Source organism: Ipomoea nil, unplaced genomic scaffold (genome assembly GCF_001879475.1).
Source record: "Ipomoea nil cultivar Tokyo-kokei standard unplaced genomic scaffold, Asagao_1.1 scaffold2826, whole genome shotgun sequence".
Taxonomy (NCBI): Eukaryota; Viridiplantae; Streptophyta; class Magnoliopsida; order Solanales; family Convolvulaceae; genus Ipomoea; species Ipomoea nil.
Window position 1 is genome coordinate 53,210 of NW_017619254.1, and position 12,404 is coordinate 65,613.

Below are 12,404 nucleotides of genomic sequence, written 5' to 3' on the forward strand. Positions count from 1 at the left end.
ATATATATATATATATATATAATTTCTTCTACTTGTACTTTTAAATTATACTTCATTGTTTTTTCATATTATACTTTCTCAATTTTACTCCATAATATTTTGGAAGAATGATAAGAAAATAACACTTTTTAATATGATTTTGACATGAAATACAAACAATGCTTTTGCACCACTTTTGTCCCCTTTTCCCATTAATTATTTGTTTTATTATCTCTCTCTTTCAATACGGAAATGGTTGTGGCCTGTCGTCTTCACGAGTAGGGATTATTAGGCTGGCCAAACATTAACATAATTATGGGTCCTCCCATATCTTATTTATTTAATCACCCATCAAATTCATACAAATATTTTTATAATTTTTCATTATAAAAATAAGTAACCCATTGTATAAAATGTTGTGTGTATATAAAACTTGGCACAATAGAAATCTGCAGCCAAATTTAAACTCCGTGGAGTAAAAGCAGAGTCCAAAGTCATCGTTGACAAGTCTTTTTTAATTAAAATGTGATTTTTCTAAATACGGACTATTTGTCAAATAAGGTTCACAGTTGTCAAGTTTAAGGAACAACCATTGGAATCTTTATAATGATTCATAAGAGATTCATATGATAGAGGGAAAGATGATCGGAAAGCATTAACTCGCTGCAGAATCTTTAATTCACACCGATTTACACTTTGCAGTCAACGCGGGGATACCAAGGTAGGCTCATCTCGTTTTCACATCTTGTATTTCCCCCCCTGCAATAATTATAGCGTTTACATTCACAGCAGAAGTGCGCGCATTTGCTCTCTCTTTTTCTGTTCATCTGAGTATAGTACTGAGAAAGACATTTCCCTTGTTTTGTTGTTGTAGCAGAGCAAATACACAGACATGACTACTGCCATTGATGAATCTAGCAGAAACCCAACGAGGCTTGAGGTTATGTCGTGATGTTTTCTGGTCTTTTTGTTCTTTTTGCTGTTGTGTTGAAACTTGAAAATGTGATTTTTTATTTTTATTTTTTTATTGCAGGGGAAACCGAGTGCCATAGTAGTGTGTTGGATTCTTGGACTTGGATCTCTGGTATCTTGGAATAGTATGCTGACAATAGGGGATTACTATTATCAACTGTTTCCTGTGAGAATCCCTTTGTCCCTCTGAATGAATCTCCATACTTATGTTTAGTAAAAAGAAGTGTTTTAGTGAGTATTATGTTTGTTGTTGTTTTGCTATTAAGAAATATCATCCTTCAAGGGTGCTTACCCTGGTGTATCAACCATTTGCAATTGGAACAATTGCAATTCTTGCATATAAAGGTGAAAAGCTGAATACAAGGAAGAGAAACTTAGCAGGATATATACTATTCTTCTTGGGCACATTTGCTCTCCTACTGGTATCTTCGATCAGCTTGGACTTTTTACTGTCACCAGTGTTGTTATATCTTTGATTTATCCAAACTGATTCAATTCCCATTTATTGGTAGTTGGATTTAGGCACATCAGGGAAAGGTGGGCTCGGAAACTACATAGGAATTTGTGTTATTGTTGCATCTTTTGGAGTTGCAGATGCCCATGTTCAAGGTGGAATTGTTGGGGATCTGTCTTTCATGTGTCCTGAATTCCTCCAAGTATGTTTCCATATTCTTCCTCGAATTTCTAGTTTCTCAATCCTAAAACTCTTGGGTTTTATAGTTGAGGTTTTTGTCAACTTGCAGTCATTCTTAGCTGGTTTAGCTGCTTCAGGGACACTGACTTCTGGCTTGAGGCTAGTGACAAAAGCAGCTTTTGAACACTCCAGTAATGGTCTCCGGAAAGGAGTTAGTATGTGATTCTGTTCAGCCCCTACTATTACGCAATAAAGATTGACATTTTAAAATATTTTAGAAACCCATACATACTAGTCTTTGAAAAGTATTTCAATTATGGCTTCTGCAGTCTTGTTCCTGGCAGTCTCGACGTTCTTTGAATTCCTATGTATTATTCTATATGCATTCGTCTTCCCCAAGTTAGCAATCGTGAAATACTATCGTGCAAAGGCAGCTTCAGAGGGATCAAAAACTGTTGCAGCAGATTTAGCTGCAGCTGGCATCACAGCACCAAGTGAAAGTGTACTCAAAACTTCCATCTTGATCAAACAAGTTTAAGTTCTTGCTATTTGTTTCAGATTTTCATATATAACTTCCACTGTTTGCACAGGTTGATGATGCTAAGCATGTGGAGAGGGTGAGCAACAAGAAGTTGTTCATGGAAAACATTGATTATGCATTGGACCTCTACCTCATATATGTTGTAACTTTGTCGATTTTTCCTGGATTTTTATACGAGAATACTGGAACCCACAACCTAGGCTCATGGTAACTATGACTTATCTTCAAACTAGTGGTAGTTGATCATTGTATTTATTCATGCTCTTTTGAACCCATATAAGTCTCAACTTCACATATAAAATTGGCTGCTAATGCTATATTCAAGTCTTCTGACAGCATGTACAATAAATTCCAGGTATCCTACTGTTCTGGTGGCAATGTACAATATTTGGGATCTCATATCAAGGTACATTCCCCTCATCAAGAAAGTCGAGCTGAAATCCAGGAAGGGGCTGATGATAGCAATACAATCTCGTTTCTTGTTGATCCCGTGTTTCTATTTCACTGCTAAATATGGGGATCAAGGATGGATGATCATGCTTGTATCTTTTCTCGGACTAACAAATGGTTACCTCACTGTCTGTGTCCTCACTGCTGCTCCTCAAGGTTACAAGGTGGGTTGTTCTTAATCTTAATTGAATGTGTTAATGTCAATCACCCAATTCTCTCATCCGTTCGTCATCAAAACTGTACTAATCCTCTTCTTGTTCATAGGGTCCGGAGGCAAATGCATTGGGAAACATCTTGGTGCTATGTCTTCTTTCTGGCATATTTACTGGTGTGGCTCTAGACTGGCTGTGGCTAATCAGTAACAGTCACTTTTGAGGGAAAATCAATTATATATATTATATTATAGGTTAACTTGGCGATTGGAGGACTACAATTCTTCCTCTCCCCCCGGAAGGTGTGAGGAGCATTCTTGAGGTTGATTCTTGTGGCGTGGCTACAAGACGTGTTCACTAGTCTTTTCTGGGACCATTGATCCCTCTTCATTACCCAAAAAAAAAAAAAAAAAAAAAATAGTTATTCAGTGTGTTTGTAATCTAAATTTTACAAAGAACGATTTTGTTTATATATATACAAAAGCGCTTTTTATTTTATTTTCATTTTGTAATCTAAATTTTACATATACTCATGATTCATAAGAGATTCCTAAACATACCAAAGGTATGCAACTATTTATATTTTTAATATATATTTTTATTATATCTTTGTGTTTCAATAGATTGAGAAAGTAGTTATGAACATATGCACTATTGTAATATAGTCAACAATACTCAAAAAAAAAAATATTACTATATTTCTTTAATAAATATGACAAGTATTAAAATACTCCGTAGTTGAATATAGAACAAAATTCCCAACCAAACGCGACCTTATTGATTTCATGTCAAGTCCCCCCAAATCGTCCCCGGTTTGCTCCGATTCAAAAGTGCCGCCATGGCCGGAGAACTCGAAGGATTCAAACTATGCTCAAATGAAATTTAATTCTTACAGTAGTTCATTTTGAGTTGCGCAGTTGCTTAATCTAGTCGTTGATGAAATCCATGGCGGCGGTGAACCTCCGCTCTTTGCTGCTATTCTCTGCATTTCTTCGCTTCTTCTTGATCCTCTACGGCGAATGGCAAGATGCCCACATGGAAGTTCGATACACCGACGTTGACTACCTCGTATTCTCCGACGCCGCTGCCTTGATGGCCAAAGGGGATTCCCCCTACAAAAGATCCACCTATCGCTACTCACCCTTAATTGCTTTCCTCCTCATCCCCAATTCATTCCTTCACCCTTCTTGGGGGAAATTCCTCTTTTCCGCTTCAGGTATTGTATTTCTTATGCATTCAATTTTAGTTTTACTATTATTTTCTGAATTTCTTGTAGTTCCAAAAAAAAAAAAAAAAGTATTTTTTTTTTCTTTCTTTTTGCTGCAAAAGTGTTCTGTAAGGGCCTTTGCTATATTGAAATGTTAATTGTGTATTGCGGCAGATCTGCTGGTGGGGTTTCTGATACACAAAATCTTGAAGCTAAGAGGGGTGCCGGAGAAATTGAGTACCTATTCAGTAATTGTATGGCTTTTCAATCCATTTACCTTTACCATTGGAACTCGTGGAAACTGTGAGCCCATTGTTTGTGCTATGGTTCTTTGGATCATTGTCTGTCTCATGAATGGTAAGTCTTTAATATCTTTTAGCTTAACTTCAGAAATTAGTTCTGGAGGATTTATACCTGCATTGCAATTTCTTGCCCTTGCCCACAAAGGCAAAATTCCCTCAGGCCCGGGGCCCCACATCCCGACTCGACAGAATAGTGGAAAGGTAAATCACAGTGACATAGCAGTCCATTAGGTGAGAGGACCAGTGTTTGGCACCCATACGGAGCCCACCACACGGGTAACTCCTAGACTATGGCTGTCAGACTCGATCCTGTGCCCTTACCCACAATCTACCACCTTGCATTGCAATTTCATAGTCACCTTATGGGGCAGTCACTAAATCCATATTTATTTATTTCGTTTCTTCATTTTGTCAATTTTAGCTGTAAGACAATGTTACATGAAATTTTGTACCATTTCATGTGGCTTTCTTTGATTAATTCATAGTTCCTGTACATAACAGTTATCTACATTTCAATTAAAAAACTCATCTTTAATGTGTCTGATGTTTTCTTGACCACAGATTGTCTTATACAAGCTGCACTTTGGTATGGATTTGTTGTCCACTTGAGAATCTATCCTATAGTTTATGCACTCCCAATAATTTTGGTTCTTGATCCTCTAAACTTCCAGCCTAGTAAGAAGCCCACACTCACAGATTGGAGTGCTAGAAAGCCCCAGGTAGCAAAGAGTTCAGGTCGTAGAAAACTTCCCGATCTGCATTCTCTTTGGTCTTTCTTCACGAGCATGTTTACTTGGAGGAGACTTATGTTTGGATTTATTTCTGGTTCTGTGTTCTTTATCTCAACTGGATTTTTCTTCTATCTGTATGGATGGGAATTCTTGAATGAAGCGCTGCTATATCATCTCACTCGTACAGACCCGAGGCACAATTTTTCCATATACTTCTACCACATATATCTGAATTATGAACGCGATTTCTCAATCTTGGAGAAACTCGTTTCTTTTCTTCCTCAGATTATGGTGCAGCTTGCTCTCATCTTCTGTTTTGCTCAGGACTTCCCATTTTGCTTTTTCGTGCAGACAGTTGCATTTGTTGCATTTAACAAGGTTTGTGAACGCTGCTCAATCTTTTTTAGTTTTAATTATCCTCTTAATATATGCAATATATTTCCCTCTTGCTTTCCTTATAAGAACTATTCCTCATTTACAGGTCATAACAGCTCAGTATTTTGTCTGGTTTTTCTGCCTATTGCCCTTGATACTACCTTGGACTAATATGAAGCTGAAAGGTAAGGGCTTGGCTTGCATTCTTTTGTGGATTGGAGCTCAGACACATTGGTTGCTGTGGGGTTATTTGCTCGAATTCAAAGGGAAGAATGTCTTCATCCAACTTTGGATAGCAAGTTTGCTGTTCTTGGCTGCAAATACCTTTGTCCTTACCAGTATTATAACGGAACACTATTACACTCCAGTCTTCCGCCACTCGCAACATGGAGTATCAAACAAAACTGTGAAACACGAATAAGGAGTCCTCAATTCACACGGGATTTTCAGTATCAAAAGTTTTTTTTTTTTCTTTCTTTTGGGATACCCTTAAGAGGGATGAGTGACTTGAACTGCTAACCTTATATCTAGGAGGCTTAGGAAAGTTATGCCAAGGGAAATTAGCTAAATTTTGTGTAATCAACTGTGTTTTTTGAGGGTTGATTTTTATACCTCAGATTCTCAGTAATGAATGCATTTTCTTTCTATTCTGCCCCAACGGTTCGTACACTTCTTTGCACAAGAGATTTTTACCACCAGCCATTAAACGTTGATTAGTTGATCACTTGACTACCCGATTGGGGTTCGAACCCTCCAAAAGTAGGCTTATTTTTGTCAAATGTCAAGCATGATTCATCGAATTTATCAATCACAACAGAGGTAGATATGCGAAACGAAAATGGATTATGTGTATTTGATACTATGTTGTCTCTTTGGTACAATGGAAATGAATGTTGATTCCATGTTAGACTATGAATATTGATACCTGGTCTGGTTCCTTCATGGCACTCATCATTTCTTCCGTGAAGCTAATGACAAAAGAAGCTTTTCCAAACTTCAAGGAAAGAATATACTTCATACTTCTCTTAATACGTATATTTTAATAAAAATCATGGTATTCTAAATGCATTCAACTTGAGAGTATTCTATACGGAATACTAGTAAAATAAGCAGTTAAAGAGATTCAAAATTCATAGTTTTTCATGTTTTCGAGGTCAATGGTCAATAACGTGCTATCACAATGGATTACTAATCCTTATTTGTTGCATAAGAATCAATTCCTTGCTGGTGCAGAATACTGCATGAACTTCCTTTTACTCCACTCCAACCTGCTACATAAAAGATGCATGAACACATTTTGATCAGAATGATCTTAAAGGCTTTAATTTTGAGTTGATTCATTCGTTCTGAATCGAGAAACATAGTATTAAGGAAGAGAAGAAAGATATGTTGATGACATATAGCAGAACATTACTAGGATGTGAGAGATTAGTTGACAGACCAACAAGAATGTTGATTAGGAATAGGCATAGAGGTGGCACCTCGCGTCGAGTGACATGGGAGAAACCAGAGATTGGGTGGACTAAATTGAACTTCGACGGGTCATGCAAGAGCAAAACAGGGAGATCAAGCATTGGGGGGATTTTCAGGAACCACGAGGCCGAATTTCTGCTGGGATACGCTGAGTCCATTGGGAAATCCAACAGCACAAATGCAGAGCTGGCTGCGCTCAGAAGAGGTATGGAGCTAGTTCTGGAAAATGGGTGGACAGATATATGGGTAGAAGGGGATTCCAAGTCGCTGGTTGACATGATTGTGCGGAAAAGGGCTGTTAGATGTGCAGAAGCACAGAAGCATCTTCATCAGATATATTTGATCATCCCAGAACTCGACAGGTTCATTGTCACTCATGTTTTCAGGGAAGGGAATAGAGCGGCTGATAAATTCGCACAGTTGGGGCACCATTTGAATCACCCTCACATCTGGCGTGACGCTCCTCCTATGCAAGTTACCCACATTGTAGATGAAGATGCACAAGGTAAGAGTTTTCTTCGATCAAGATAGAACAAACAAACGATCAGAAGACGAAAAATGTACATATTGTAATGAACAGCCGATAATCTAGTTGTATCATAGACAATAGACAAAGAAATGGAATTGCCAACAAGAAAATGTACATAGGCAAGTTTCATTTATGTATACTTCTTTGAGTCCACAATATTGAAGAATTAAACAATTACATTTGTGAATACCTTTCTCAAGAATCTCTGTTGTTCTTGACACAATTATAAGCCGAGGTGACAGCTTTGACCAAAAAGCTAAATACAAGGTAAGACTTTTCCTAACAAAATTCTTGCCACAGTTGAGAGCCTGGGTGACAGTTTTATGGACTAAAATGTTATATAAGGCAAACTTTTCCTAAGAAATTTGTTTGTACTAATCTAGACTGGGAGTTCTTCTCATGGGGCCATAATTCCCTCAATTGTGTATGCTAGTGACTTTGCCCAGTCAGCTTTAAGCAGCAGTGTACGTAGCGTGTGCATTATGTCGTAGTCAGGATCAAGTTTCCGCTGCCAACCCTGTCAGAATTTGACAAGTTTTTATGACTTCAAAAAACAAGCTAAAATGAAAATAGAAACACTGGTCAATTTCATTCTTCTATACTTAAAGAGCGTGGTGATGAAAAAGAAATTACCTCCAGGACTAAAGTTGTCACCATCACAGCACAGACATTTCCGTCGATGTTTACTTGATGACGCCTAACTTGCTCAAGTAGCTGATGCATGCAGTCTGCAGGATGGACTAGATCACCTTCTGGAGTACCCCAAAAATCAAATGACTCTTTCACTTCCTGTTACCAACAGAGTTCAAACATAAGACTCGTAAGATTCATCACATCAAACACCATAAAAATCTACCTTTTAAAGAATACTATTAGCACCAAGCGGTAAAACTCTAGTATGAAGTGTCTTGGTATGCCTTGATGAACTGTTTAAGGCCATAAAACTTATAAAAAGTATACCTTAATGAAGGCATCTGGGTCAGGGCAGTCCTGCTTCTTTGATAATCTCAATGTGCACTCAGCTGCTGTGCGGCCATCTCGGGTGGCAACAGCCTTGAAAAATTCTATTAAATTTCCTCTATCATTTTTAGAAAGTTCAGCAGTCATGCCTACATCAAGGAAAATGACATGAGGCTTAATTTTGGAGATACGTCTCCGGGATGACTTGCTCTGAGGTACCCGTACTAGAATATTCCCAGGATGCATATCAGCATGCATAAAGTTGTCTACCTGGAGGAAGGAGAACATATTTCAGAAGCCAGTTCTATGGCAGAAAATAGGTTTAGTAATGACACTTTCCTTTTAACTAATATGTTATTTAACAGACTAACTCATAGTATAACTTTGAAGTAGAATTTCTTGTAATTCATCAAATTACTCTCGTTATATCTCAAATAACAATAGACAAACTCATACTTTCTAGCAAAACAAAAACCGTGTAAGAATAACTAACAGCATGAGCCATGGCATTTGATGCCAAAAAGCTGTGGGGTCAAAATAATGAAATATTACCATTCAAACTTTACTACACCTACACATGATCAACACACACTTTCCTAGTCAAGAGCCATGGCATTCAATAACACGAAGCTATGGGATCAAAATATTGCCCTCGAAACTTTCCTACTCATGATCAAAACATACTTGGAATTCATCTAATCAGAGAAAGTCTCTATCTTTTTTCTACTATATCCTATGTAGGTTTAGGCACGAGTCAATTTCCAAATGGAAACTATAAATCCTATGAACATTATATTAACACCTTTAATTCCTAAACAAAATACCAGTGAAAAGGCTATTGAGGTCTGTCATGTGGGATAACTTAAAAATGAAATTAAAAAAAAAATAAAGTGGGGCAGGGTGACACAACTGGCAAAATAAGCATCAGATTGAGTATAATTGTCATTGACAATGGAGAGTAGAAACTAAATGAACTACTAAAGGTGTTGAAGTAATTGCATATTAACAAAGTAAAATGAAGAATATCTTACCAGAAGCATTTTGAGAAGCGCATTGGTCCCAATGTGAGCAAGAGCACTCTTAAGTCGCTCATTCCCCTCCAGATCATCAACATAGTGTGACACACACTCCCCTTGCTCAAAAGTTTCTACCAGTACTGCAGGATGCACTAGAGGATATACAGGCTTAGGAAAAGAGACATCCTTCCATCTCCGGAAATTATAAATGAAACGACTCAAATGAGAAGCCTCTCTTGCAAGATCTACTTGGGACATCATAAAAACTGCAAATTGCTGGACACTTTCATCCAGTCTCAACCATTTTAGAGCAGGCATGAACTTGGATATTTTAGCAATCAAATTAATTATTTCAAAGTCTCTTTTAATAGATTCACCAACTCCAGGATGCCTAACCTTGACAGCCACATCAATGGGCTTAATCTCCCTACCATGATATTGATACTTCAATGTAGCTCGATGAACCTGAGCTATACTTCCTGATGCTACAGGTGTTTCCTCAAAATCATCAAAAATTTCAGAAATTTTACGACCAAAAGCTTTCTCAATCACTTTTTTTGAATAGGCAAAGCTATGCTCAGGTGCCTTGGTGTGAAGCTTTGACAGCTCAGTACACAAATCACTAGGGAACAGATCCGGTCGTGTAGCTGCCCACTGGCCCCACTTTATAAATGCTGGTCCAGCTCTTTCAAGTGTCTGATGAATAACTTCTAGCCACATTTTCCGGAAGTGAGGCCCAAAAGTATCAGCAAATGGAGCCAATGCTATGCAAGGTGTGAAGAGTATTGTCAAATGAATTGCTCTTAACAATAAAACAACACATTCAAATATTGAAAGGACCAACTGTGTAAAGATAGCATGACCATCTTGAGCATGCATGTAGAATGTATTCTTTGGATGGATGAAATCCATGTCATATGGTGCCCGTGCCAATGCAATATTTCTTCCACATACTATGGCAAAAATTCCAGGAACAATCACATATGAGTGGGTCAAGGCCAAGCTAAAAGCTTGAGCACTTTTACTTATAGGGAGAGAAGTCCACCCCTTAGATAATGATATCTGGAAGAAGCTCTTCCAAGCACGTTGGGCATGATGTGCAATAGTATTATTTGCTGAATTGGCTGGGTATTTTTTGGGAAAATTGCCGGATAGACCATTTTTTATGCTGTATGCCGTGAATGAATTATATCCTCTAGCAGAATGTGTACATTGCTGGTAAAATCTGTAAAGAGGAGAATACCGTCCATCCCTAATGAGCATTCCATATTCCCTTCCATCTTGACTGATACTACTCCAATTTTTATGTAGTGATTTTGAAACTCTTTTTACATTACCAATTGCCAAGAATCTGTCTCCCAGTTACAAATCAAAATACAGTCAAAAAGACGCATTGAAAATTTTAAGTTCATTGGAGATAAGAAATACTCCCAATACAATCAACAGAGTCCAATTTCCAACTGTAACAATGCACTAAAATCAGAATATCTGAAATGAAAACTAAACACAAATACATAGAGAAAGATGACAGAAATTATGAAAACTATTCCATAAAGAATTAATGTCCCAATGGACTATTAAGAATGCATCAATGAGAAATAATAACGCTTAAAAGAACTACCCATAAAATTTGAAGATTTAAAGTTCACCATTACAATAGATCCTTTCTCCCTCTATGATGTTGCTTTAATCACTGAATTCTGAAACTCTTTAGACCCTTTCAAGCTATCAACTTGTTTAAATTTAAGTTACTTTATAAAAAAGCAGTCTCAGGGCCATGTTTCTAATAATAGGGCTTCAAAATCAAGTAGACACTTTTTCAAACACTGATTTTTTTTTATTTTTTTTTCATTTTCTATCATTCTTCCCTCCAAGTAGCCGGGTAGAGATGACAGTAGCTCTAGCTCAAGCTGCAGGTTTTATATTTCAAACGTGCTCTTCCTTTTCTCTCACCTTATAGACCATTATTTAAAGTTTTAAGCATGCTAAAGCTTGTGCAACTCCTAGAATGCACTCACTTTCTACGGATTCCTGTCTAGACAATAATTAGACAACCTAATCAGCATAGTTCACACGGAAATTTTAAAGAAATAAAATTCCCAATTTAAACAGTAAATCTCATTCTGAATCTAGTGGGATTGCATTAAAAAATCTTCAGTTTCTCACAAGTAGCAGGATTGCTTCATAAATTCTAAATAAATCTAGATCATAACAGATCGAAACGAAAACAACATCGCAATTGAATCGCGAAGAAAAGTCTCACATATAAAATACGTAAGCTTATGTTCACTAAATTAGTTAGAAACAACAAAATCTCATTATTTTGCAACTCAATCATGGACAACAAACCGAGTGATAGAGAGAGAGATGGAGCGACCTTGACATGGCGGAGAGAACTCAGAGGTCGCTTCAGATGTTGGTCGAAAATAGCGTGCGCAGTAAAAAGCAGTGTCGGCGTATCGAATCGTCAAGGAGAAGAGCACGCTCTGGAGATCGTTGAAGAAGAGCAAGGGCCAAGCATATTGTTAAATGAGCTGTGGTACGCGTGGTTGTGGTGCCTTCTTGCTTGGGACAGACGATCTAGAAGAGCAAGAACTCAAGAAGAAAGGGATGTTTGGTAAAACCTAGACGGCGAGGCGAAGAGGAAATAGGCTGGAAATTTGGTGTGATGCTAAGGTTCGGGTCGGACCACTGGTTAGCGGCGGCTCCAAGAGTCCTGGATGACCAACTCACCAAGGCCCTTATTATATTCCTAATTTCACTTTTGGTCCCACGACTTTTGATGTTCTATCATTTTTGGTGCACAACTTTAAAATTTTTTAATTTTAGTGCCTAACTTTGTTATTTTTATCAATTTTGGTCCTTTCGGCCAAATTGACAGCGAAATGTTGTTGGATTTTATATTGTTAGGGTAAAATCGTCATCCCAAGGAAACATCTTCAATATCTAAACAAAATCACCGTAAAATCATATCTATAGGTGTTTGATGATGAGAATAATGGGGAAGATGGGCAGAAACCAGACAGATCTATGGAATTTATAGTTTCGACCATTGGCAAACTCTTCTTTTCCTCTTAATATGA

At 37.5% G+C, this 12,404-nt stretch overlaps 3 protein-coding genes across 3 annotated transcripts; 2 read left to right on the forward strand and 1 right to left on the reverse strand.

Annotated features, from left to right (window-relative positions):
- The first annotated feature begins 762 nt into the window (after positions 1-762).
- LOC109158952 (equilibrative nucleotide transporter 3-like) lies at positions 763-3,111 on the forward strand. Its single transcript, XM_019306893.1, has 9 exons — positions 763-919; positions 1,013-1,117; positions 1,218-1,373; positions 1,464-1,607; positions 1,695-1,800; positions 1,915-2,087; positions 2,176-2,333; positions 2,482-2,740; positions 2,841-3,111. The coding sequence occupies exons 1-9, from the start codon at positions 872-874 to the stop codon at positions 2,949-2,951; spliced, it is 1,260 nt and encodes a 419-aa protein (XP_019162438.1). The 5' UTR covers positions 763-871; the 3' UTR covers positions 2,952-3,111.
- Positions 3,112-3,434: 323 nt separating this feature from the next.
- Positions 3,435-5,993, forward strand: LOC109158949 (GPI mannosyltransferase 1). Its single transcript, XM_019306891.1, has 4 exons — positions 3,435-3,944; positions 4,110-4,292; positions 4,799-5,346; positions 5,450-5,993. The coding sequence occupies exons 1-4, from the start codon at positions 3,665-3,667 to the stop codon at positions 5,762-5,764; spliced, it is 1,326 nt and encodes a 441-aa protein (XP_019162436.1). The 5' UTR covers positions 3,435-3,664; the 3' UTR covers positions 5,765-5,993.
- A 1,462-nt stretch (positions 5,994-7,455) lies between these two features.
- On the reverse strand, positions 7,456-12,074 carry LOC109158948 (uncharacterized aarF domain-containing protein kinase 2-like). The gene is made up of 5 exons (XM_019306890.1): positions 11,699-12,074; positions 9,337-10,672; positions 8,306-8,575; positions 7,979-8,134; positions 7,456-7,862 (listed from the first exon to the last, which is right to left on the reverse strand). Exons 1-5 carry the CDS (start codon positions 11,704-11,706, stop codon positions 7,743-7,745), a joined length of 1,890 nt encoding a protein of 629 aa, XP_019162435.1. The 5' UTR covers positions 11,707-12,074; the 3' UTR covers positions 7,456-7,742.
- Positions 12,075-12,404: the final 330 nt, after the last annotated feature.

Bases quoted from the DNA above. Each gene is read 5' to 3' on its own strand.
- LOC109158952 (XM_019306893.1), top strand. From the start codon at position 872: ATGACTACTGCCATTGATGAATCTAGCAGAAACCCAACGAGGCTTGAG. The intron at 2,088-2,175 runs GTACTCAAAACT...CTGTTTGCACAG, and splicing joins TCACAGCACCAAGTGAAAGT to GTTGATGATGCTAAGCATGT. The intron at 2,334-2,481 runs GTAACTATGACT...AATAAATTCCAG, and splicing joins ACCCACAACCTAGGCTCATG to GTATCCTACTGTTCTGGTGG.
- LOC109158949 (XM_019306891.1), top strand. From the start codon at position 3,665: ATGAAATCCATGGCGGCGGTGAACCTCCGCTCTTTGCTGCTATTCTCT. The intron at 3,945-4,109 runs GTATTGTATTTC...GTATTGCGGCAG, and splicing joins ATTCCTCTTTTCCGCTTCAG to ATCTGCTGGTGGGGTTTCTG. The intron at 4,293-4,798 runs GTAAGTCTTTAA...TCTTGACCACAG, and splicing joins CATTGTCTGTCTCATGAATG to ATTGTCTTATACAAGCTGCA.
- LOC109158948 (XM_019306890.1), bottom strand. The intron at 8,576-9,336 runs GTAAGATATTCT...TCCTTCCTCCAG, and splicing joins CGCTTCTCAAAATGCTTCTG to GTAGACAACTTTATGCATGC. The intron at 8,135-8,305 runs GTATACTTTTTA...TGTTGGTAACAG, and splicing joins ACCCAGATGCCTTCATTAAG to GAAGTGAAAGAGTCATTTGA.